Source organism: Salmo salar, chromosome 10 (genome assembly GCF_965601325.2).
Source record: "Salmo salar chromosome 10, fSalSal1, whole genome shotgun sequence".
Taxonomy (NCBI): Eukaryota; Metazoa; Chordata; class Actinopteri; order Salmoniformes; family Salmonidae; genus Salmo; species Salmo salar.
In genome coordinates, this window is record NC_138300.1 from 117,324,186 (window position 1) to 117,348,502 (window position 24,317).

Genomic DNA, 24,317 nt, shown 5'->3' on the forward strand with positions numbered 1-24,317 from the left:
TCAGTGGAGGCTGCTGAGAGGAGGACGGCTCGTAATAATGGCTGGAAGGGAGCGAATGAAACGGCAGCAAACGCCTGGAAACCATGAGTTTGATACCATTCCACTGACTCCGCTCCAGCCGTTACCACGAGCCCGTCCTCCCCACCTGTCTATAAGGCGTGCGTGTGTATATACCAGGGAGACAGCGTCTATAAGGCGTGCGTGTGTATATACCAGGGAGACAGCGTCTGTAAGGCGTGCGTGTGTATATACCAGGGAGACAGCGTCTATAAGGCGTGCGTGTGTATATACCAGGGAGACAGCGTCTATAAGGCGTGCGTGTGTATATACCAGGGAGACAGCGTCTATAAGAGCGTGCGTGTGTATATACCAGGGAGACAGCGTCTATAAGGCGTGCGTGTGTATATACCAGGGAGACAGCGTCTGTAAGGCGTGCGTGTGTATATACCAGGGAGACAGCGTCTATAAGGCGTGCGTGTGTATATACCAGGGAGACAGCGTCTGTAAGGCGTGCGTGTGTATATACCAGGGAGACAGCGTCTGTAAGGCGTGCGTGTGTATATACCAGGGAGACAGCGTCTGTAAGGCGTGCGTGTGTATATACCAGGGAGACAGCGTCTGTAAGGCGTGCGTGTGTATATACCAGGGAGACAGCGTCTATAAGGCGTGCGTGTGTATATACCAGGGAGACAGCGTCTGTAAGGCGTGCGTGTGTATATACCAGGGAGACAGCGTCTATAAGGCGTGCGTGTGTATATACCAGGGAGACAGCGTCTATAAGGCGTGCGTGTGTATATACCAGGGAGACAGCGTCTATAAGGCGTGCGTGTGTATATACCAGGGAGACAGCGTCTGTAAGGCGTGCGTGTGTATATACCAGGGAGACAGCGTCTGTAAGGCGTGCGTGTGTATATACCAGGGAGACAGCGTCTATAAGGCGTGCTGTATATACCAGGGAGACAGCGTCTATAAGGCGTGCGTATATACCAGGGAGACAGCGTCTATAAGGCGTGCGTGCTGTATATACCAGGGAGACAGCGTCTGTAAGGCGTGCGTGTGTATATACCAGGGAGACAGCGATCTATAAGGCGTGCGTGTGTATATACCAGGGAGACAGCGTCTATAAGAGCGTGCGTGTGTATATACCAGGGAGACAGCGTCTATAAGGCGTGCGTGTGTATATACCAGGGAGACAGCGTCTGTAAGGCGTGCGTGTGTATATACCAGGGAGACAGCGTCTGTAAGGCGTGCGTGTGTATATACCAGGGAGACAGCGTCTGTAAGGCGTGCGTGTGTATATACCAGGGAGACAGCGTCTGTAAGGCGTGCGTGTGTATATACCAGGGAGACAGCGTCTGTAAGGCGTGCGTGTGTATATACCAGGGAGACAGCGTCTGTAAGGCGTGCGTGTGTATATACCAGGGAGACAGCGTCTATAAGGCGTGCGTGTGTATATACCAGGGAGACAGCGTCTGTAAGGCGTGCGTGTGTATATACCAGGGAGACAGCGTCTATAAGGCGTGCGTATATACCAGGGAGACAGCGTCTATAAGGCGTGCGTATATACCAGGGAGACAGCGTCTATAAGGGAATAGAGGGATACAGCAGTTGTATAGCAGCCTGGTGGAAAAGCTCCATGTTCCTCCAGGGTTTAACACAGGAGGAACACTGGCCCTGAGGAGGAGGAGCAGTACAGAGCCCAAAGCTCTTATTTATCCCCGGTCCCTCCCCCACTTCTCCTCCCTGTCCCTCCCCCACTTCTCCTCCCTGTCCCTCCCCCACTTCTCCTCCCTGTCCCTCCCCCACTTCTCCTCCCTGTCCCTCCCCCACTTCTCCTCCCTGTCCCCCCCCCACTTCTCCTCCCTGTCCCTCCCCCACTTCTCCTCCCTGTCCCTCCCCCCACTTCTCCTCCCTGTCCCTCCCCCACTTCTCCTCCCTGTCCCTCCCCCACTTCTCCTCCCTGCCCTCCCCCACTTCTCCCTGTCCCCCCCCACTTCTCCTCCCTGCCCCCCACCTCTCCTCCCTGTCCCCCCACCTCTCCTCCCTGTCCCCCCACCTCTCCTCCCTGTCCGCCTCATCTATGGAGGCAGCACTGCAGTGCAAGGCTGATAATAGCATCCCTTCTGGCCAACGACAACACAGAAAGAAAAGAACTCTACCAGGTTTACTAGCAATACTAGATAATAGCCTACATCTTCAATATTTCAGTAGTACACTGGTACTTAAATATGTGAAACCACATACTCAAAATGTCTTTATCTTAAAAGGTTTTTAACCGAACGTTTTCTGAAGCTCTCTTCAACGCTTCATCATTAGTTCTCATCCTCTCCACGTGAGTGACAGTGAATGTATAGACGAGAAGTGTTCCTTCTGCCAGGCTGGTGAGGAGTCTTTCTGTTTGGGACAGCGCCATGTGGGAGAGGAGATTGCCACACAAACGTGCCCCATTCCTGCCCACCGCCAAGGGAGATGTCTGACCGTTCTTCAGTTCTCCATGCATGGCATTCCCTGGCTGGCATCCTGGTATCCTTTGTCAACTTCTGAAGTCCTCTAGTTCTGTGGTCTTTAGAGGGATAATGGCAGCTTTAATGTGGTATGGCTCCTCCATCTGAGAGGCATTGGCTCTATGGTTGTAGTGTCTAGTGTTGTGATGTAATGGCGCTGTAGATCCTCTGCTTCAAAAGGTCTTCTTTCTCCACTGTTGTTTACCACAGTTCTAGAATCAGAATCCTGTCAGTTAGAGCTCAAAATGTCCACCATTCCAGGGCTGCTGAATCTGGGAAGAAATTAAAGCGCAATCAAAACAATCTTGAAACGGTTGCTTGAGAATTCCAGAATTTCCCGGCGTTCATTCAGCACATGGACATGGCCGTTTTATGGCACATCCGACACAAGGCGGCGATTGTTTCGGGGTTGAGAGGTAACGGAAGGGCGACCTATGACTCCCTCACTGGGGAATTCTGACATCACACAGACGCCATGTTATGCAGACTCCTCGCTTCAGAAAAACATCCACTGGTGGTGGGCTTCTAAATATTGCTTATTGGACTGGAGAAATTATGAAAGATTATGGAATTGAGAAAATGTTATGATTTAATCTTACTCCAACGCAACCCCAATGTAAATGCACAACCTAATAACTTTACAACCACATGTATAATGGCAATGTTGGCTAATGTAATTAATCAAATTCACAGCTTCAATTAAAAAATGTAAGACTTCAGTTTTTCTTCACAGTAGAAGTAGTGGAATGGATAACAAGACCTTGTTGAAACCCAGGTGTGGTTTTTACATGAAGTACCTAAGGTGTCCCACTTTCCCAGTGAGAGGTAAGAGCTTTCCCCAGTTAGAAAGCGCCTAGCAAAGATTTGACAAACATCCATAATGGAGTTTGTCTGCTTGCTTCTCCATTTTAACGAGGCTGATGTAGATGTAGCAGTCAGACAGTGGGGGATGAGGAGTGCGTGTGTCTCTCTGGGAGAGATGAGACCAGGAAGTAGCGAGGTCATCAACCATTCTATTTCATATCCCAGCCAGAGTTCCCCACTCACCTAGAGAACTTACACCAATTCCAATTAAGAGTGTGGGAGCACAGGATTCCACCTTTGATGTAATGTGTGTGTGTTTCCTAAGCCAATTGGGAGGATATTGCCAGGATTACATTATGAGATGTCAAGCCCAGGCAGACATTAAACCCCACACGTCATTCACCTGGGGTTGAAGAGAGACATGATCTGATGTCTCTAGTAGCCAGCCAGATGGGCTTACTGATGAATAAGCCCCACCCAGCACTGTGTGTGTGTGTGTGTGGTGTGTGTGTGTGTGTGTGTGGAAGAGGGGATATAATATTACTGAGCAGTAAAATAGCTGAGAGTGGAGGGAGAGGATTCAGGATGTAGGTATGTTGTTGTTGCAGTGCTCTTCTCCTGTCTAATGGCATGCGTCTTTAAATGCCTACTTAGAATGGATATTGAGATTAAGTATCTCAGGCAGGCTTGCGTCTCAAACACCACCCTATTTCCTATGCACTACACTAATAGGAGTCTGGTCAAAAGTAGTGCACTATTTAGGGGATAGGGTACCAAACCCTTAGTTTGACCGACTCTTCCTGCTCTCCATCCAAATGGAACTGCCTGGAAACAAAAACACTGCCGGGAGAGAGATTGAGCTCCTCCATTTTACCGGGCTGATGGTTTTCACATTAAACCAAAACTCCTGAAGTGTATTGAGGAGATCGGGATGATCCAGGATAATGTGAAGTAGGAACATACTGGAGGGAGGCCATAAAAAAACTCAGTCCTTTAAATACAGACTGCTGCTGTGAAGGACACATCAAAGTATTCTACCATGAATAATAATCCTGTTACAACGCCTACATCAACCCCCGTCCATATTGACCGTGTTAGACCCTTGGTCCTGTATGACTCAGTTGGTAAGAGTGTGGAGGTAGCAACGCCAAGGTTCTGGTGCAAATCACATACACTATAAAACATTTATGCAGTATACTTGCTGTGCTGTAGGCCTATGTCACTTTGCATTAAGTGGTATACATTATTTAAGTGGTAATGCCCGAGAAGCAGGCTGCCAGGGCGGCAGCGTAGCCTAGTGGTTAGAGCGCTAGACTAGTAACCGAAAGGTTACAAGATCGAATCCCTGAACTGACAAGGTAAAAATCTGTCCTTCTGCCCCTGAACAAGGCAGTTAACCCACTGTTCCTAGGCCGTCATTGAAAATAAGAATTTGTTCTTAACTGACTTGCCTAGTTAAATAAAGGTACAATTTAAAAATTAGACCCGAAACGAAGTCGAGTGCCGGCAAACCGTGCCAGTATAACCTCCAAACACCGGCTGAGGGCATTATCACTTTTACACAACGGTTACCAACATATTCAAATAATGACTTTAAAAAAAATTACATTATTTTGCTTAATTTATTCATACTATTTCATCCTTCCACAAGATATAGTTCCGACACATAGGGTTGCTCCCCAACCTGGCTGGTCGTTCGTTCTATCGGTTCGGTTACCAGAGACGCGACCCAGTCATTCAGTCTTTCTGTTCTGTACCCAGTCATTCAGTCTTTCTGTTCTGTACCCAGTCATTCAGTCTTTCTGTTCTGTACCCAGTCATTCAGTCTTTCTGCTCTGTACCCAGTCATTCAGTCTTTCTGTTCTGTACCCAGTCATTCAGTCTTTCTGTTCTGTACCCAGTCATTCAGTCTTTCTGCTCTGGGTCTTTGGACGCGACCCAAGTCGTTCGTTCTAAATGGTCCATTTCCATACCTGGCTGGTAACGTTCTTATCCCTTGCTTGCTAGTCAACTACAGCTAATTTACAGTCATGTCAAACAGTGCAGCCAAAATAACGAAGTAGCTGTATTTGCATTTGTTTAAGCGTTTTTTTAGTTACATTTATTTGGATACATCCATAACAATGAGCTAGTGATGCGCGATTTCACCTGGCATAGAAAATGTGCTCTCTCTTCAGGAGGAGCAGCTAGCCAACAACACAATCACTTCAAACTGAAGCTGAAAGAATTGCAAACTAGCTGCACTTCCTTTCATTTGACATGTTTTCTTTTTATGATTTTGACTGGCTGAGAAAAGCAGTCTGCCATGTCCTGACTCCCAACACATTCATTACTATGGGACAGCTGGAGATCACATTTCAATATTGAAACAACGCTGCAAATGTCAGAGAGATAGACAGCAATGTTTATACAAATCTCCGCTGTTGAAGACTGTTGGTCTAAAAGAAATGTGAGATAATGTCTGATGTTTTTTATAGTGGAGATCAAGTTTATAAATTGCTTGGCTGGGCTGATGACAGTGGATCGTGCAGGCTGATGGAACAGAGTAAATAGGCATTTTAATGTCATAGATTTAGCCGGTGGTAACTTGTGGAATATACACCGGCTGGAATGCGGTTTAAACCAATCAGCATTCAGGATTAGAACCACCCCTTGTATAATATATTAACACTAAGTAGTAAACTAAACAGGCCGTCAGAGAGCTAAATGCTGGAACCCTCTAACTGGAGAGGATTAGGGAAAACAGATGTGGAATAGGGAAGGCAGACAGGACAGAGAGCGAGCGTGGCCAGGGAAGATATGGAATATTGGTGGCAGCTGTAGTGTAGAGCATTGCGAGGGGCAAAGCATTAGGGTTTCTAAAACTCGTCTTACCTGGTGAAGGTCGTGTCCCAGGGCAAACTCCTGGAAGTACCCTGGGGCAGCGGAGGACGCTCTGACGGCCTGCCACAGCTTGTGTTCACAGCCCCCCAGGTAGTGGGAGCGCACCCCTGGCTGCAGGTTATAGTTCCTGAACACATAGGCCTTCAGAGGAGTGCCCCTGTTCACGATGGTACTCACTGCTGCCATCTGGTGGTAAGAGGAGGGTACATGAGATTTGTTTTTCCCCATTTGGTCCCATTTGAAAAAGCTGCTGGTGATTTAAAAGGTCAATGTACATAATAACCCTGTATTGAAGAGTGGCGTTAATAGATCGTGTTGCTATATCCACTTATGACCCCACAAGAGATACAGGAAGGGTGGCATATACATTAAATATGACAATAACATTAAAAACACAACACAAATGCACTACTATAGAAGTTATAGCACCGCAGTGACAACATTTAGAGCCATAGACATACTTTAGAACACAGTAATGCTCTGAGGACCCATTGAAATAAAATCATTACAACTGTTAGATGTTATAAAAGCCTAATAACACCACAGACAAGCACATAGTGTAATCTTTACCAAACACCTCATTACTGTTTCACTGCCTAGCCTCAGCCTGGCTGTCATACATGGAACTAGTGTATGTGTGGATTCTGTGTCAGCCTAGCCACTGGAGCTGCAGCGGTAGAAGTGTGTGTGTGTGTGTGTGTGGTAGAAATAGAAATGGTTCCAGCCAGCCAGTGAGACGATGGCCAGAGGCTTTCTCAGTGACCTCATTATTAAGAGACGGAGGGACTTCCTTTTCATGGTCCTCCCTCAGCAACCGTGAGGGTGTGTATGCGTGTGTTTGCCAGCTCCACACTGTTCGTCACGCCATGTTACAAAAACTCACTTTTGGGCATTTGGGGTTTCTTGATGTTTCCACCATCAGATCAGAGCCCATTTTTTCTCTGTGGGAGAAAATGAAAGAAGAGCTTAGACTGGGGCTGTCTGAACAAGATACCGGCCTTAAAATCCTTGCTTCCTCTGTACATTCCACTCAAAGCTCATTGGAGGAAGTCAGAGGAAGGGACCTTTGATCATCTCCACCAAAGCACTTCGAGAGGAATTGATCTGCTGTGCTGTTCTTAATTCATGAAGTTAATCTATTCCATTATATTAAAATACTGACTTGAGAATGTTCTCCCAGGTCTCGGAGTCGTAGAAGGCGTGGCTCCAGCCCATTTTGACGGTTCCCACGATGACGTTCTGCTTGAAGACGTCAGAACCCAGCTTCCTGTAGAGCACCTCACACTCATTTAGAGGGATCTGGAATACACCCAGCATGAAGCCCAGGATGGAACCTGAGACAGCCACATAGGATGTACATTTTAAAATGACTTTTTGTTAGTCCAATAACAAACACATTTTCAGATTGAGGCCTGAGGAGTAACATGGATAAACCCTACCCCATATAACTACACTATAAAACAAACCCTACCCCATATTTTAAAACCAGCTAATTGCAGCATTACAACAAAAATGGAAGAGGCATGTAGAAGGGGGGTAAGGAACTTGTCTGTCGGCCCTGCATAAAAAGCAATAAATAAATAGAGACAGAGAGACAGAGCAGAGCAGAGAGACTTCATTTAAGGACCAAAAACATGGACAGCTGTGCCATATAAATTGCTAAATATTTGGGAAGAGATTTTCTATGTACTGATTCCATGGCACATCGTTAATGAATTGATACGCAAAACAACGCCATATTCAAAAGTTCTCATTTTTTCTATTTAAATTATACAAAATTCTTGCAACCAATAGAATGTTATATATATATTGAGGATACAATCTTTCCAACTCTGCAGATTTTGCTGTGAGGAGGCAGAGTCATTAGATCATTTATTTTGGTACTGTCCATATGTAGCTCGTTTTTGGTCACAGGTCCAGGAATGGCTGAAGAATTGCAACATTTACCTAGAACTCTGGGTGATTTGAAAAGTCAATCGATCAATAATATAAAAATTATTTTACAATCTGTAGAAGCTATGAGAATAGAAAGGTTCAGTACTTTTGCGAAGCATCACAGCACAATTGAAAAATATATGGCTGCTAGAAATCCAAAATGGAGGGTGTTAAGAGATAGATGGGAGTGGTTGAATGAAGCTGAAGGGTGGGACTAATAACAACAATATAACCAATGTAAAACATACGAGGTCTGTAAAATGTATATAGGTTCAGAAATGTTGTGAAATAGCACAGTTACAAATAAAACTGGATGGACATCAGAAATAGAGGAAGGAATAAAAACAAACTAAATATAACTAATGTAAAATAGATTGTGTCTGTAAAATGTGTATAATATGTATAAACAGAAGGTAGAAGCCTAGGTGTTATTGTTTATTAGTTTACTCCAATTGGGGGAGGGGTGGTAGGGTTTGCAGGGAATAATAAAGATATATTCAAAAAAAATGTATATATGAAAAATATATGAGGGACTGGAAATGCAGACAATTACATTGATGGAAGCAACAGTCTATCCGCAATATGAAAGCTGATCCACCCCCTGAAAAATATGTATAAATAAAATCACACTACACCTTATCAACAGACACTATAAATCACACTACACCTTATCATCAGACACTATAAATCAAACTACACCTTATCATCAGACACTATAAATCACACTACACCTTATCAACAGACACTATAAATCACACTACACCTTATCAACAGACACTATAAATCACACTACACCTTATCAACAGACACTATAAATCACACTACACCTTATCAACAGACACTATAAATCACACTACACCTTATCAACAGACACTATAAATCACACTACACCTTATCAACAGACACTATAAATCACACTACACCTTATCAACAGACACTATAAATCACACTACACCTTATCAACAGACACTATAAATCACACTACACCTTATCAACAGACACTATAAATCACACTACACCTTATCAACAGACACTATAAATCACACTACACCTTACCAACATACACTATAAATCACACTACACCTTATCAACAGACACTATAAAAGCTCTAGCCTCCCTTGAGAATCCCTCAACAAGGTTTCAGAGCTGCTGTCTGACAAAGGGAGGCCACAATGCAAATCTCATTCTTCCAGTCGTCCCTGGACCAGGGGCAGACCTGGGTTCAAATAGTAATAACAAATCATTTCAAATACAGCTGTGATTAACTGAGCTTGCCAGGCTTAATTGTCCAACAGAATAGTCCCAAAACAGAAAACCATGTACGTCTGGCAGCCCAGGCACGCTAGAGGAAACGCTCGAAGTATATGAAAGATTTCAAATAGTATCAGGGTCTGGGGCTTACAGAGCAAGAGGCAAACTGGATCATCCGTTATGGGTATCATTACCCAGGGATGATCAATCCACAGACACTGGCTGGGATTAAAATGGCCACCAAAGAACCAACCACAGTGACAAGCAGATCACTGCTAGCGTCCATTGGACAACAGCCATGTATTTTATCCTTATTTATACAGGTTTATTCTTATTGAGATAAATATTTATTTTCCAAGAGAGACCTGGTCCAATAGCAGCAAGGGGAACAACATTTCAGACAAACCACATTACATACACTCACACAACATTAAACAAAACTATAAACAATAATGACGCTAGCTATGACCATATAGTGATGTACATGACAAGACAGTCTCCTGCCCTGTAAACACCTCCGCTAACAGTCAAACCATGAAACCCATCTCTCGCTGTTTCTCCAGTAGCATTTCCCTCACCCATCACCAGGGAACCGGCCCAGGCCACCTGCTAGCAGCTCCACAATACCAACCTATCTACTAACAGCAGCTCCATCCTAACCCAACACACAACCCAAATCTGGGCCTGCCTTCCTGCTGAACTCTCAACACACAGCCCAAACCCTGCCTGGGGAGAGGATGTCCCCCACCCACCCCCCAGCATTGGGGCAGCTGCTGCCAGCCACTATCCAATAAGAAAGGCCCCTGTCCCAAAACTGGCATGGCAGGATGAACCCAGGGTGTGCCAGCCAGGCAGACCATCGTGCCCAGAGCGAGACGGGCAGCCAACTCCAAATGTGGTGGCTGTACTTAATGTTGAAGTATGCACTTTACTTAGCTTATCTGGTGGAGGGGATTACCTTGACTAACACACTGGCCAGCCGTCTCACACACACAGACACACGCAGACCTTCTGAGAGCCAAGGGCGTGGCTGGCTACCTCCAACTGGAGCGGATTAGGGACAAATGGATACAGAGAGGGGGAGACAGAGAGCATGGCCGGGGAAGATAGAGGTTTGGTGGTAGCTGTAGGGTAGCGCTTTGTGAGAGGGAAAGCATTAGGGTTCCTAAAATGAGAGAAATGGTCAGGCCATGATGGACCTTGAGAGGAGGAGCAGGGGGTTATGGTAAACAGCACCACCATGTGGTTGTTGAGAGTAGTACAATATTATATTGGAGTTCAGTCCCAGTACAGAACTGACTGGCAGGAGCAGTGAGCACTCTGCTCTGTTTAGAATGATCCACCCTGTAAACTGCCCTCACACAAACAGGCATGTACACACACACACACACACACACACACACACACACACACACACACACACACACACACACACACACACACTCTATTAGCCAGAGATAAAGTAGGTAATGGGGACAACGCAACATACCTGTGCTGACACCACAGATGTAATCAAACAGCTGGTAGATGGGTTTTCCCGTCAGGGCTTCCAGTTTCTGCAGAGTCTGAAGGGCAATCAGTCCCCTGGACAGTAGAAAACACACATCATGAAGAGCACTACTATAGATTCTCTACGGTGTGTAAAAGTGAGTGGAGACCAAGTAATAACACTGATAATAACATCCGCCAGTGCCACACACACATTCAAATGGAGAACATTGGATAAACTTGAATGTGGTGAGCGATAGCAAAACAGTCTTTCCATCACTCTTACTAGCTCTCTTAATTTCCTTTTTTCCCCCTCACATGCTACCCTCTTTCCTTCACACACACACACAAACCCACACCCTACTGTACCTGGTTCCCCCTCCGTCGATGGACAGGACCCTGATTCCCTGGCCCTTGACAGGGTTGGTGTATCCCACCAGAGTGAGGGCCTCCCTGACTGCTGCCTTCAGAGACGGGTCCTCAGCCTGGCGGAGACGCAGTAGGCACGGGATCGCCTTCTCCTGAGGGCCACACACACACAGCAAGATATAACAATATATAGTTACCGTCACTGACACCCATTTTGGTCAGTTCTAGAACTAATGTACAGTAAATTCCGGACTATAAGCCGCAACTTTTTTCCCAGGCATTGAACCTCGCGGCTTAAACAATGACACAGCTAATATATGGATTTTTCCCGCTTCCAATTTTTTTTTTTTTTTTTTTAAACACATTCTGTGACGCTCAGTTTTTTGGCGGCATGAAGCTTTCATTAGACCAATGAAATTGCCAAACGGGTTAAGGTCAAACAACTTTTTTGTTTACTGTTTAGATTAAATCGAGCGCTCTCAAACTTCCCATCATTCTGATTACGGTAGTCATTTTGTCACCCTCATCATGGCAAAGACACGGAGAAATGCATATGATGCAGCTTTCAAGCTGAAGGCGATTGATCTGGCTGTTGGAAAAGGAAATAGAGCTGCTGCACGGGAGCTTGGTCTTAATGAGTCGATGATAAGACGTTGGAAACAGCAGCGTGAGGAATTGACTCAGTGCAAAAAGACAACTAAAGCTTACTGCTAATTTGTTATTTTTTGTTACAAGCCGTGTTTCGTTAAAGCCCATTTATTGTTGTTACAAGCCGTGTTTCGTTAAAGCCTGTGTAAAGTTAATTTGTTTTAATGTACCGGTAGGAACCTGCGGCTTATAGACATGTGCGGCTTATTTATGTTCAAAATCATATATATATTTTTTTTAAATTCAGTGGGTGCGGCTTATATTCAGGTGCGCTTAATAGTCCGGAAATTATGGTAAGTGGTTTTCAAATCAGTCAATTCAAGAACTATGCTGAAATTGCACATTCTTCTCAGATAAGCGTGGCAGAGAATTGGAATTTAAGTTTACTTCATGAATTTACTAAGTGAAAATATAAAAAAAAAAATGTAGCCCAAACCTGCCCCCAAGGAAGAAGGAACCATAGCGTGCCAGTCCCTGGTATTAAAAAAAGGTTGACAAACAAACTTAGCAGAAGCTTTTATCCAAAGCCACAGATTACAGCGAGTGGCATGCACACAGTAGGGTCCGCATTTTGATACATGTGACCCCTGTGGAACAGAAGTCATGCCTCCAGCATACACACACATTGACCTTAATACAAACGACACCTTAGAGGTCAGAGGAAATAGCATGCACCATCTGTGACCAGTGGTTTGACATAACTATACTGTAACTGAACAGACTATAAAACACTACTGTATCCTCACTTGAGCACTGTTGACGAGGTTAACCAATGTTTCCTCAGGCCAGAAACAATGGCCTTGTTTAAGTTGTTCAATGGGACAGTCCCTACAGATACGGGTATGTGTAATGTAAATAACCTGCATGATGATAAGGGAACATACACTGAGTGTACTAAACATTAGGAACACCTGCTCTTTCCATGACAGACTGACGGGGTGAAAGCTATGATCACTTATTGATGTCACCTGTTAAATTCAGTTCAATCAGTGTAGATGAAGGGGAGGAGACAGGTTAAAGAAGGATTTTTAAGCCTTGAGATGTATTCTGTATGTGTGCCATTCAGAAGGTGAACGGACAAGACAAAATAACGAAGTGCCTTTGAGCGGGGTATGGCGCACCGGTTTGAGTGTGTCAAGAACTGCAATGCTGCTGGGTTTTTCAAGCTCAACAGTTTCCTGTGCATATAAAGAATGTTCCACCACCGAAAGGACATCCAGCCAACTTGACAACTGTGGGAAGCATTGGAGTCAACATGGGCCAGCATCCCTGTGGAATACTTTCTACACTGGAGAGTCCATGCCCCAATGAATTGAGGCTGTTCTGAGGGCAAAAGGGAGGGTCAACTCAATATTAGGAAGGTGTTCCTAATGTTTTGTCACTCAGTGTATAGGCCCACATACAAACCTATATAGGAACAAAGTTCTCTCAATTTATGACTTTATCTTATTCAAGCACTATGTTGGCTAAGCTGTTGTCATAGCAAAAGATGGAAAAGAAAAGGAGAGAGGGCCACTAGGAGCTCAGATGCAATAACCAACGTCTCAACAGCGTATACCCTGATGAAGACAGCTTGTCTGTCGAAACGTTGGTTATGAGTTTATTAAGTTACTGCATCTGAGCTCCTAGAGCGGCTCTCCTTTTCTTTTCCAGGTGTTCTACTCCGCTAGCCAGCACCTCGCCTAAACAGGTGTTCTACTCCGCTAGCCAGCACCTCGCCTAAACAGGTGTTCTACTCCGCTAGCCAGCACCTCGCCTAAACAGGTGTTCTACTCCGCTAGCCAGCACCTCTCCTAAACAGGGATTCTACTCCGCTAGCCAGCACCTCGCCTAAACAGGTGTTCTACTCCGCTAGCCAGCACCTCTCCTAAACAGGTGTTCTACTCCGCTAGCCGGCACCTCGCCTAAACAGGTGTTCTACTCCGCTAGCCGGCACCTCGCCTAAACAGGGGTTCTACTCCCCTAGCCAGCACCTCTCCTAAACAGGTGTTCTACTCCGCTAGCCAGCACCTATCCTAAACAGGGTGTTCTACTCCCCTAGCCAGCACCTCGCCTAAACAGGTGTTCTACTCCGCTAGCCGGCACCTCTCCTAAACAGGTGTTCTACTCCGCTAGCCAGCACCTCCCCTAAACAGGTGTGCGTTTTTCTCGCCTCTAGCCATAGCAAAAGTTGACATTTAGCATGTCAGAGAGCTTAAGGATGTGCCCTAGTCAAATGTAGTACACTATATAGAGAATACGGTACCATTTGGACAGCACCCAAAAAAGTAAGACAACAGAACAGCCGCCCCAGATATTCTCACCAGACATGATTATGTATACAGAAAAACAATGCTGTACTGCATACTGCTCTGAGGGGAAAGATTTAGGTGAAGAATTGATCAGGATGGAGAGACACTGCTGAAATACAATTGTTTGGGTGTGTGTGTGAGCACACGTGTTTCCAAACTACTGAACAGCAATAAATAATGCCGGTTATTGTCTTCCATTAAGTTCAAATCCACATGACTGAAACATTGATTTTATGACAACGCTGACATGACAGGCGTTTACAGCAGTCCGCCAGCCCACCTTGACAGCCACCCCGCGGGTCTCAGGAAACTCCAGTAGATGATAGCTGAGCTCCTCCACTCTGTTGATGTAGACCCTGACATCAGACGCTCGGTTTAAGGCCTTGACCAGGGACCGGGTCCTGTTGTCCACACTCACCCTAGCGATGATCTAGGAATAGATCACACAGGTTAGACACGTTCTCAATCACCACAACAACAAAAAGTCAAGTCTGGCATATCTAATACCTCACTTATTATTGCTTGATTTAGCCATGATGTCAATAACTCAGACACAACCTACCTACATTTACACTTTACATGTATTTAGGGGTGCTTGCTCTAAAATGACCGGTCTATAAGCCTGAAACAGTTTATTTTGTAAGAAGAAACCATAAACCATCTATATTACTAGAATGTTAAGAGGATTTCCTCTCCTACCACAGGAGGTCGCTGGCATTTTAAGTGGGGAGGACGGGCTCGTGGTAACGGCTGTAGCCGAATAAGTGGGGAGGACGGGCTCGTGGTAACGGCTGGCGCAGAATAAGTGGGGAGGACGGGCTCGTGGTAACGGCTGGAGCCGAATAAGTGGGGAGGACGGGCTCGTGGTAACGGCTGGAGCCGAATAAGTGGGGAGGACGGGCTCGTGGTAACGGCTGGAGCCGAATAAGTGGGGAGGACGGGCTCGTGGTAACGGCTTGAGCCGAATAAGTGGGGAGGACGGGCTCGTGGTAACGGCTTTAGCCGAATAAGTGGGGAGGACGGGCTCGTGGTAACGGCTGGAGCAGAATAAGTGGGGAGGACGGGCTCGTGGTAACGGCTGGAGCAGAATAAGTGGGGAGGACGGGCTCGTGGTAACGGCTGGAGCGGAATAAGTGGGGAGGACGGGCTCGTGGTAACGGCTGGAGCAAAATAAGTGGGGAGGACGGGCTCGTGGTAACGGCTGGAGCAGAATAAGTGGGGAGGACGGGCTCGTGGTAACGGCTGGAGCAGAATAAGTGGGGAGGACGGGCTCATGGTAACGGCTGGAGCAGAATAAGTGGGGAGGACGGGCTCGTGGTAACGGCTGGAGCAGAATAAGTGGGGAGGACGGACTCGTGGTAACGGCTGGAGCAGAATAAGTGGGGAGGACGGGCTCGTGGTAACGGCTGGAGCAGAATAAGTGGGGAGGACGGGCTCGTGGTAACGGCTGGAGCAGAATAAGTGGGGAGGACGGGCTCGTGGTAACGGCTGGAGCAGAATAAGTGGGGAGGACGGGCTCGTGGTAACGGCTGGAGCAGAATAAGTGGGGAGGACAGGCTCGTGGTAACGGCTGGAGCGGAATAAGTGGTGGAATCAAAAACATTAAACACATGGGTTCCATGTGTTTGATGCCATTCCATTGGCTCCTCTACAAACATTATTATGAGCCGTCCTCCCCTCAGCAGCCTCCACTGATGCCTACATGACATAGTTGTATATGGAGGGTATAGCCTATGGTGGAACGTTGCCAGGACTCATATGTCCCACCAGTTGTGACTCCAACGTATGATGTGACAGTGGCACGATGTGCTAGAGAGAGGGTTCCTAGAATCCCTCTTCAAAAATAACCCTGTGTGTGAGCCTTCTGGAATTGACAGCCTAGTAAACAGGTGTACTTTGCCTGTGTATGTCGTTGTATTGATATGAAAACAGGCCACAGTAGTGCCAAAAAAACTAGTTCAACACAAACCGATGCGCCTGGCACTTACTACCATACCCCGCTCAAAGGCACTTAATCTTTTGTCTTGCCCATTCACCCTCTGAATGGCACACACACACACACATACACAATCCATTTCGCAATTGTCTCAAGGCTTAAAAATCCTTCTTTAACCCGTCTCCTCCCCTTCATCTACACTGACTGAAGTGGATTTAACAAGGGACATCAATAAGGGATCATAGTTTTCACCTGGATTCTAGGTCTGTCTGTCATGCTTCAACAGGTTACATTCTTTTTCAACATGATTCCAAACAGTCAGACCATTGACAGACGCTATAATGTAGGCCTACCTTCTCTCTTTGGAGCAGCAGTCTCTTGGCCCTCTCCTCTGCAGCCTTCTGTTCCGTATTCACCGCCACCTCTCCTTGCCATGGCTTTTCCCCTGCCTCTTCTGCCTTCAGCCTCTTCTGCTCTACAGCAGCATTCTTGGGTTCAGCAGCTGCCCTGCTAAACCTGGGGACCAGGGGAGCAATGTAGCTCCCTACAAAGGCCTGTACAGTGTCACCAGAGTACGATAGGTAACGGCCAATACCCTTTTTAGAAGATGGGGAACTCACGGGTGCAGCAGCAGCAGACCCTGGGGACGTTTTGTCTGACATCGGCAGGAGGTCAGTGGAACCACGGTCTGTGTTATGCTCTTTCTCCTCATCAGACTTTGTTATGCTGCTGAAGTACGAGTTCACGTGGTGGGACAGGTAGTTGTATGTCTCATCCAGGTTAACAGAGAAGGAGCTAGGATGGAAGAGTTGTGTTGTGGTCTGTTGGGAGACCGTGGTGGTGGCTCTCTCAGGTGAACTACTCTCTGTTGGTAGTGGTGATTTGACCTGCTCCAGCCTTTTGGTGGTCCCGTTGGTGGCCACAGTGGTTGGGACAGTGGATGCTGTGGCTGCACGCTGCACCCTCCTCTGTCTGACTTCCTGGATACTGGGGCCTGAGAAAGCAGCATTTGCCCTGGCAATGTTGGGGCGAGGGGTGGCAATGCCAGGAGTAGGGCCAGGTGTAGGATATGGAGTAAGTGTGGGTGTAGAAGCAGTGGCTGTAGTAGGTAGAGGACTAGGGGCAGACACCGAGGCAGGGATTGGAGAAGGTGTAGTAGCATTAGCATTAACAGTGGTATTAGCAGAGGTATAGGCAGGAACTGGGGTTGGGGTTAAAGCTGGGACTGGGGTTAGAGCTGGGACTGGGGTTAGAGCTGGGACTGGGTACCCTGCAGTACCACGACCCTGCGGTGTTAGCCCCATCTCCGGGCTGGCTTCCACCGCTTTGCCAGCCTCAATGGCGTTCTGTTTGGGTTTGGCTTTGAGCCGGGCTATCTTGGAGAGGAGCTCAGTGTGTGACCCGCTCACCGCCTTGGAGACGGAGTCCAGGGTGCTCCTGAAGCGCGACATGGTGTGGCTGAGACCAGTGGACCAGCGTGAGGTGGATGTATTTAAGTGGTAGACGCTGGTGTGGAGTCCAAGCCTATGTCTTATCTGACTAGCTCTGGAGAGCCATATCTTATTGCGAATTCTACTTTTTGTGCTGTGGGTATACTTCCAGCTGAGAATGCCAACTTTGTGGTTCAGGCCTGCTCGGACATCGAACCTACAAGGAGGGTGTTGCTGAGAAGACAATGAAAGTGATGCTGCTCGTTGACCTTGTGTATGCCAGAAGTTCGCTGCTCTGCTTACTTTGAGCACACAAGAATCTGGAACGCATCTCAGAGACATCCCTCTTGGTCTTGGAAGGCAGCTTTCATTTGTTTATTCCTTCATGAAGCTGGTAAAAAAAATTAAAAAAAATAAGCATTACTAAAGAGGTACTGTGTAGTATCAACATATTGGACATGTATGTAACTATCTGGTAAGGCCAGCTCTGTTATCTGGATGACCTACTGGTGGCGCTAGCCTGTCGATTGCATAACTGCAAATGCTCCCAATGACCAACGTCTGCTAGCTAGCCGCAGTTCAGCCGCAGCTAATACATGTTATATCACCATGTTGTAGACGTGTTCTCATTGGAAGACAAATCATATCTATAGCACTTTTTGATTAAAGCTGAGGAAGTAAGCAACCTATGCATGAACATTAGCTAGTTTACAACAACAGCTAGTTAGCTAGAATTGCTAGCTACCGGTATTCCAGAAACAGCCACTAAACGGGTAACGTTAGCTATCTAAATGTAACAGTCTAGCCAGGCTATGATAACATACCAGTTTCTTGTTGACGGTTTGTGGAAATCTGAAGAATTCATTGACTCTCGTAACAGCGAAATCAAACGAACATGTAAACACGGTTCACAACAAGCTTCTTGGTATGTGTTGGGGTCATTCGACTCGACAGTTTATATCCACGGAAAAGAAGAAAAAAAAACGGACAAAAAAAACCCCAGAGGAAAACAATGATCACGAGGTCTTTGATCTGACCTACAATTGGCTATTTATCACCTGCCACTGTCAGGCCACTGAGGGGAATTGGATTAATGTCCCGGGTGAACCGGATTATTTGTTTGCATTCGATTTGGAACCGGCGGAGAGGGAGGAGCGCACTCTCAAATCAAACAGTAATCTGCGCCTCTCGGTCGTGTTGCCAACAAGGCAGCATTGTGCATCATCCGGAAACCTATTTTTTTAAATGGATATACCTACCTGTCAAAAGTTTTAGAACACCTACTCATTCAAGGGTTTCTTTATTTGTACTATGTTCTACATTGTAGAATAATAGTGAACACATCAAAAGTATGAAATAACACAGAGAATAATGTAGTAACCAAAAAAGTGTTAAACAAATCAAAATATATCTTATATTTGAGATTCTTCAAATAGCCACCCTTTGCCTTGATGACAGCTTTACATCAAAGTAGACATCATGCAAGACTCCTGCATGTCATCTCTGACACATTTGCTAACAGGTATTGTGTCAATTTAAAACTTGCACAAGACAGTTCACAGATTTGTCAATTGAAAGAAATTTAACCAATTTAATAATAACAAAATTTAGCTAACAGATGTTAATCCAGTGATTCTTACCTTTGCCTCGATTCGGCAATTTCGTCCACAGCATCATGGCATTTGTAGTTCTTTATAATAACCTAATTAGCATTTCATTTTGGGGGGGTAAATACAGGCAAATTAATATATTTATAAAAGGTATCTTGTCCTAGAGAGATTTAAATGGATATCAAAACGTGACCCAAGGGTAAACCTACACGAAATAAAGCCCTTGTTTTAAGCTTTTCTAAAATCCCCTACGGGCAAAATGAATGGTGGAAAAACAATTGGAACCATTTCCTTGTTTCACCGCTAGGTTTTATGGGTATTATGACTGCGGTAGTCTATAAACGCAGAAAACAAGGTCTGACATTAACACAGGCTTAAGAGATCTTTTACGTTTTGTTCTATGAGATAATAGCAGTCAGTTAACATGACCTTTATGAATTATGAAGCCTTTATGTGATTTGTGTTTTTTTATTATTACATAAATTCTTAAAATTCACAAAAAGTGATATTAGCTGGTGAAGATTATCTCATAGAACAAGGCCTTATTTTCAGTGTTCATCCAAAAACCCTAGAAAAACGCAATTCATTTTCCTCATCGTCTTTCTCTAACGAACAATGGTGGAGTTAGTGCCTACAAAAAGACACCATTACTATTTTTCTCTATTATAGCCTCTACCCAGTCCCTAACAACCGGACGTTCCGTTTTGGGGGGGAAATGGAAAGAGAACCTGTGATAGGACCTCCGCTTTTGGATGTTAACAAGGCGGCATGCCATCTTAACTTCTCCTCCACATTTACTGGATTGGTTGTACAGTGCAGAAGAGAACCTCCCCGGACATTTTTTTTTCCCTTCTCGTCAAGACCAGTATGTAGGGAATCTAGTTTCAGGCATTTATTTCACGCCTGCTACATTAGGTTAGTGCAATTATAGTGTCTGTGACAGCATTGGAAGCGCCATTGAGGCCATCTCCATTTTAAAGTAGTCGATTTTCTTCTTCTTCATTTGGCTGATTGCTTCCAACTCATAGGAACCCCCACCCACTTGACTACTTTAAAATTGTGGAAGCACTCAATGGCAAAGTCCATGCTAAACTCGTTTTTATCAAAGTTGCCGAAATGCCACATGCATCCACTTATATCAGTGCATTCGTAACGACCTACCTAACCATTACGAAACTTCTACTTGATGAAATAAACCTCACGTAGCAAATTAGGAATTACATTTTTTGTTGACCAAATTTGACACTCATTGACCTCCATACAAAAAATATTCACAGATTTTGGGGCGGTGCAAAACGTCTCGCTTTGCCTCTTCCTCTCTGGCCAGGTTCCCCTTCTGGCCAGGTTCTGGCCTACGGCAAAATTGGCTCAAATAAAAATTTTGATTAAGCACGTGGATCTGTGTTTTCAAATGCAAACACTTTATCTGCCTTGATAATGAAACTAGTTAGAAAATTCTAACATATTTTATGGAAAATAGATGTTGTATGTTTCTGAACGATGCACCATGCTGCGTTGTTGACAATATGACAGAGCGACGCAGATTACCGTTCAAACAGATTAACTGGTGGAGGGGATAGAAGAAGAGGGGTTATTTGGCATTAGCTATGTGTGATTATTTTTAATGGAGAGGCTATAGATCGCCATAGTAGTAAATTCGGCTAAGGAACAGAAGTTTGGTATTGTAGACAATACAGGGGATTAAGGCGCGGCAAGAGCGTGGTGAACGGATAAATACTGTTATGGACAGCGAGAAAGAAGAAGAGCTGATGCTGAGGGGAGATGTGTATTGAGGAAGAATGGCGCCAAGTACAAACTGTACTCTGCTGTCTCTGATAGCTCAGAAACGTAAACTGACAAGAAAGTGAAGATACATTACCTGCAGTGGCAGGTGTGGTGAAAATCTCAGAGTCTCACCCTGATGGTCATGCAAATGATGATTCTGGCCTAGTGGGAGTGACATTTTTGGAGAAAATGGATCCCTGACTTTTGGCTGGCCCATATGTAGTCTCAGGCTGGGTAGAAAATGTAAATCAGTGACGGTAGCTCGAAGTGGACTTGTGATGATTTTCTGTGTTTCTTCTACCCAGAGCGAGCTCTCCGCGTCAGGCGCTTTGGGACAAGACGTGATTACAGGGCTGTTTTTAATGTTGAGGTGGAGCAACTGAATTGAAAGATTCCATGTGTCTGTGACACCCGCCGTTTGGTGCGACACAGACCCGGTAGGGAAACTGAGTAGACAATCTGTACTTTTTAGTTCTGAAGCAGTCTTCACCTGATAAAGTCATGTTGGGATATGCCAGTTATCCATGAGAGCTTTTGTGCTGAACCCACTAAGTTAAGCCTGGGCAAATACAGAGTGATACAAATGTATGTTACAGTAAGGTTGGCTTCTTAGCTATCATTGCCATGGTTATCAACTGTACCACTGAAATGGAATGTAAATCACAGAAAATAGATGTTGTGGTGGCAGCTGCAGGGAACGAAAGAGTCCCGTCCTCCCAGGCCATTGGACCGGTGTAGGGTCAAAGTAGTGAGATGGGATAGTGGTATATAGGTGTACTAGTGGTATATAGGTGGAGGGTTAGTTGGTGGTGCAATTTTATCCTATGCCCCTAGGATAAAATTGTAAGGTGATCGACAACACATTCCTGCACAGTAGATGGCAGCATACACAAACTAGCTGTGCGAAAGCCATGACACCAAAAAAGAAGGAGAAGAGGACAAATCACTAATCATGTCTGGAATTACAAACTGAGAATTGGCAAACAAACTGGCAGCACCAACCCTGCTACAGGAGCCACAACAAGGACTCCTGTGCACACCCAGAATGGAGCATTGGCAGCCACTCTGATCCCCTGCAGCAACTCCACTCCTTTGGTGGGTGCTTCTGTAGCGGGTTTCTTATGCACCAAAGGAGAACCAAGAAATGAAGAGCGACACCACGGCTGTCTTTTAGGCTTTTATGTTGATCTGCAATAGTATTATGAAAAGACAGGACAGGAACACATCAGTCTCCAATGCACCACCTGACAAGTTGTTCTACACAGGAGTATGAAGAAAGGTAAAACACATATCCTGTCTCACATCACCAATACATTGCTAGGTGCTTTCAGTGTTGATAGTAGCAAAATACAACAACTCATGTACAAAACCACTACAACACAAACAAGTTACAACATAAAATCGCCTTAGAGGGCAAAAACTACATCCCCCATAATGCAACACCATCACTAGTCGGCTGCTCAGCTAGCCGTCTGCATCACAGAAAGAAAGTCATGCTAGCTAGCAACACTTTTAGCACTCTGTAACTATATTAATAACAACAATAAAACTCTGAAAGTTACGTGTTTCGATAGTCTCACATCCCCTTATAACAATATCTACAGCATTAACCTTGGGACGTTTATTTATTTCACGTTAGGGACTTCTACAAAGGAGTAATCTGCAACCCGTACCTTTCTCTCTCAGTGTTTTCTCAGACTGAGGAGAGCGGGATCTATGGGTAGTACCAGGGTGTTAGTAGGTGACGTAAGCACCCAGATAAAATAAAATACATTTAATGAAACAAAACCTGAAGATGTCAACATCATTCAGCTACTGTAGCTGCCTACCTAACATCAACAGGCATCACCAGTAGCGCAACAATTAAAATTAGAAACCAAAAGTAAAGTTCCTGGCGATCTGACTCCCCCCTTCTGTCTGAACTTGGAATATTCCTGATCGCGGGCTTTTGGCCACTGACCCTCAACCTGATTGTTCTGTTCTGCGTTGTGTTCTATTCTAATAATTTGAAGTTTGCTGGAATAACCATTTTAACTCTACTACACTTCATCAGGGTGGACAGAGCTCTGCCAACACTGCTCTCCCAGTTCCCACCCCAGCCGCTGAATCCAGCGACTTGAGGGAGGTCTTTGTCAGTCTGCTCTGCTCTCACATGGTTGGCCAGGGACCTTGGCAAAGTCTCAGCTCACTCAACAAATAGCTGCAGATGACTCTGTGCCTCTTAGCTCCAGTGGTGGAAAAAGTACCCAATTGTCATACTTGAGGAAAAGTATAGATACCTTAATAGAAAGTTCCAAGTAAAAGTGAAAGTCAGCCAGTAAAATACTACTTGAGTAAAAGTGTTAAAGTATTTGGTTTTACATAAATAGCAAGGAATGTAATTGCTAAAATATACTTAAGTATCAAAAGTAAAAGTATAAATCATTTACAATTCCTTATATTAAGCAAAGCAGACGGCATCATTTTCTTGTTTTTAAAATGTATGGATAGCCAGGGGCATACTCCAACACTCAGACATCATTTACAAAAGAATAATTTGTGTATAGTGAGTCCACCAGGCCAGAGGCAGTAGGGATGACCACGTGTTCTCTTGATAAGTGAATTTAACACATTCAAAATGATAGGAGTACTGTTGGTTGTCAGGGTAACAAGTACAATATTTTCTTTAGGAATGTAGTGAAGTAAAAGTCAAAGTTGTCAAAAATATAAATAGTAAAGTACCCCAAAAAACTACTTAAGTAGTACTTTAAAGTACAAATTCTTATTTACCATGACGACCAACACTGGCCAAACCCGGACAACGCTGGGCCAATTGTGCGCCGCCCTATGGGACTCCCAATCACGGCTGGTTGTGATACAGCCTGGATTCGAACCAGGGTGTCTGTAGTGACACCTTATGCTCTGAGATGCAGGGCCTTAGACCGCTCTGTCACTCAGGAGCCACTTGATGCCTCTAGGGCAATTCAGAAGGCTGATTGAGGACCTTATTACTGATGAATGTGTTTGTTTTTTATGACCGACCATGTTTCTCTTTCTACTTGCATTTTGTATTTATATTGATGAGTGTATTTTCTGTATGACTCCCATCTCATTGACTCCCTGATAAAATAAAGGTTAAATAAATCAGTGTTTTATATCTGTGGTCATGTCGTCTTCAACAGAGGAAAAGAGGGATGCCGTTTACAGCGTTCATTTACACCAGTACATTCGTAACAACCTAAGCGTTACGAAACTAAAATTGGATCAAGGGCCTCACGTTGGAAATGAGCAGTTTATCTCCATAGAAAAACAAACCCGCTTCCACAAGGTTTATTTTCCCGCGGAAAGTGAGGAAGTAAGGGCGGAGTCAGAAGTCACTTGGTCGGGAACTGTCCAATCGCATT

The 24,317-nt window shown here is 45.1% G+C and overlaps 1 protein-coding gene and 1 long non-coding RNA gene across 2 annotated transcripts in view; both read right to left on the bottom strand.

Annotated features, from left to right (window-relative positions):
- The window catches only part of LOC106561642 (calcium-independent phospholipase A2-gamma), a 34,334-nt gene extending 15,647 nt beyond the window's left edge, over positions 1-18,687 (bottom strand). The window contains exons 1-8 of the mRNA XM_014125791.3: positions 18,364-18,687; positions 16,463-17,930; positions 14,454-14,603; positions 11,235-11,386; positions 10,867-10,961; positions 7,354-7,525; positions 7,075-7,132; positions 6,183-6,377 (exon numbers count right to left, since the gene is read on the bottom strand). Coding sequence (XP_013981266.3) covers positions 6,183-6,377; positions 7,075-7,132; positions 7,354-7,525; positions 10,867-10,961; positions 11,235-11,386; positions 14,454-14,603; positions 16,463-17,881 — 2,241 coding nt within the window. The 5' untranslated portion in view covers positions 17,882-17,930; positions 18,364-18,687. The remainder of the gene's footprint in view (positions 1-6,182; positions 6,378-7,074; positions 7,133-7,353; positions 7,526-10,866; positions 10,962-11,234; positions 11,387-14,453; positions 14,604-16,462; positions 17,931-18,363) is intronic.
- A 3,411-nt stretch (positions 18,688-22,098) lies between these two features.
- On the bottom strand, positions 22,099-22,929 carry LOC145858663 (uncharacterized). Its single transcript, XR_014379148.1, has 2 exons — positions 22,608-22,929; positions 22,099-22,191 (listed from the first exon to the last, which is right to left on the bottom strand). It is a non-coding gene; the product is annotated as an uncharacterized LOC145858663 (long non-coding RNA).
- Between the last annotated feature and the right edge of the window lie 1,388 nt (positions 22,930-24,317).